Source organism: Aplysia californica, unplaced genomic scaffold (assembly GCF_000002075.1).
Source record: "Aplysia californica isolate F4 #8 unplaced genomic scaffold, AplCal3.0 scaffold00318, whole genome shotgun sequence".
Taxonomy (NCBI): Eukaryota; Metazoa; Mollusca; class Gastropoda; order Aplysiida; family Aplysiidae; genus Aplysia; species Aplysia californica.
Window position 1 is genome coordinate 606461 of NW_004797588.1, and position 1356 is coordinate 607816.

At 43.9% G+C, this 1356-nt stretch overlaps 1 protein-coding gene across 1 annotated transcript in view; it reads right to left on the reverse strand.

Moving 5' to 3' along the window:
* Nucleotides 1–1356, reverse strand: part of LOC101854584 (microtubule-associated protein futsch) — a 189467-nt gene that overhangs the window by 1179 nt on the left and 186932 nt on the right. The window contains exon 3 of the mRNA XM_005102252.3: nt 197–308. Within this exon, the coding sequence (XP_005102309.1) occupies nt 197–308 (112 nt within the window). The remainder of the gene's footprint in view (nt 1–196; nt 309–1356) is intronic.

Below are 1356 nucleotides of genomic sequence, written 5' to 3' on the forward strand. Positions count from 1 at the left end.
AGAGAGAGAGACAGACAGACAGACAGATAGACAGACAGACAGACAGACAGACAGACAGACAGACAGACAGAAAGGCAGAGAGGGAGAGACAGACCCAGAGATATGTAAAGGGTCGTAGTAGGGGTGGGGAAAAGAGTGATTTTTGCGTGTGTATTGAGGGAAGTCTTAAAGTTCTTTTAAAAGGTCTATTAGTTACCTTGGCATGCAGAGCCTTGATTGTAGACCAGTTGCTTGCACACGAAACAGCGGTGAGGCCGGCGAAAGTGGTACAAGCGAAACGAGTGTCGCAGGAGGCGGGGTTCAGAGGGCTGTGGAGATAGAACAGGTCAAGGGTCACTCACATTGCTCATTAATTAAAAGGAATAACGGACTCAAACAGGAGTGTGGTATACCTCATTATCATCATCATCATCATCATCATCATCATCATCATCATCATCATCATCATCATCACCCCATTGGATGTGGCTGTCTTCGTTGAGAACGGTACTTCCCATCGTGAAGGGGACAGCTTGCCACTTTGAGCACCTGGAAGATGTGTATTCTGGGTACTCCTATAAGCGGGAACAAAAATCTATCACATGTCGCTGGGACCAGGTTGAGCTAGCGAGACTGCGGCCGGACCATCATTGGAGTTTAAGATGGTATAAGAACTTTGTAAATGAAGAGCTCAGCCCATGTTGCCGAAGATGCGGCCATGAAAAGGAGGATATCAAACATATGGCAATTCGAATGGAGTTATTTGGACGAGTGGAGGTGCCGCTAAGCATAATTGACAATGGAGCCGAAAAAGAGCCTCGCTCTCGCTCGAAGATTTCTTCGTGAAGTCCGTCAGGCCCATTAAGGAAACGAAAAAAATCATCATCATCATCATTGTAGAAGTGAAAAAGTGAAGACTTTTGTAATGTTTTGACCAATGTATGGCACAAAAGACATTCAACGTTTCTCCTGTAGGGCTTTATCATCATCATCATCAACATCATCATCATCATCATCATTACCGTTATTTTCGCACCACCACAAACATCACCCTCGTCATCATTATCTTCACCATCGTCACTGTAACAATGCGACATTTGATTTGACTTGAATAAAAATAGTTTCACTATCAAGTGCATCCCCTGCATAGAGACTTGCTTGGCTAAACAGCAACACCCACCAATATTCCATTATACTCGCTGTTTGAATAACTACCATTGTCATCAGTGTCTGTGTGTGTGTAGTACTAAATGTACCTCGGTCGTCTAAGCTTAGTTTTAGTAAGCGTTTTACGGCTCTTGCAACACAATAAGGTCATATCAGTGCCGGAGATTAGGGGTGTTACAAACGAATAACAAACACAAAATAGATGGGGGG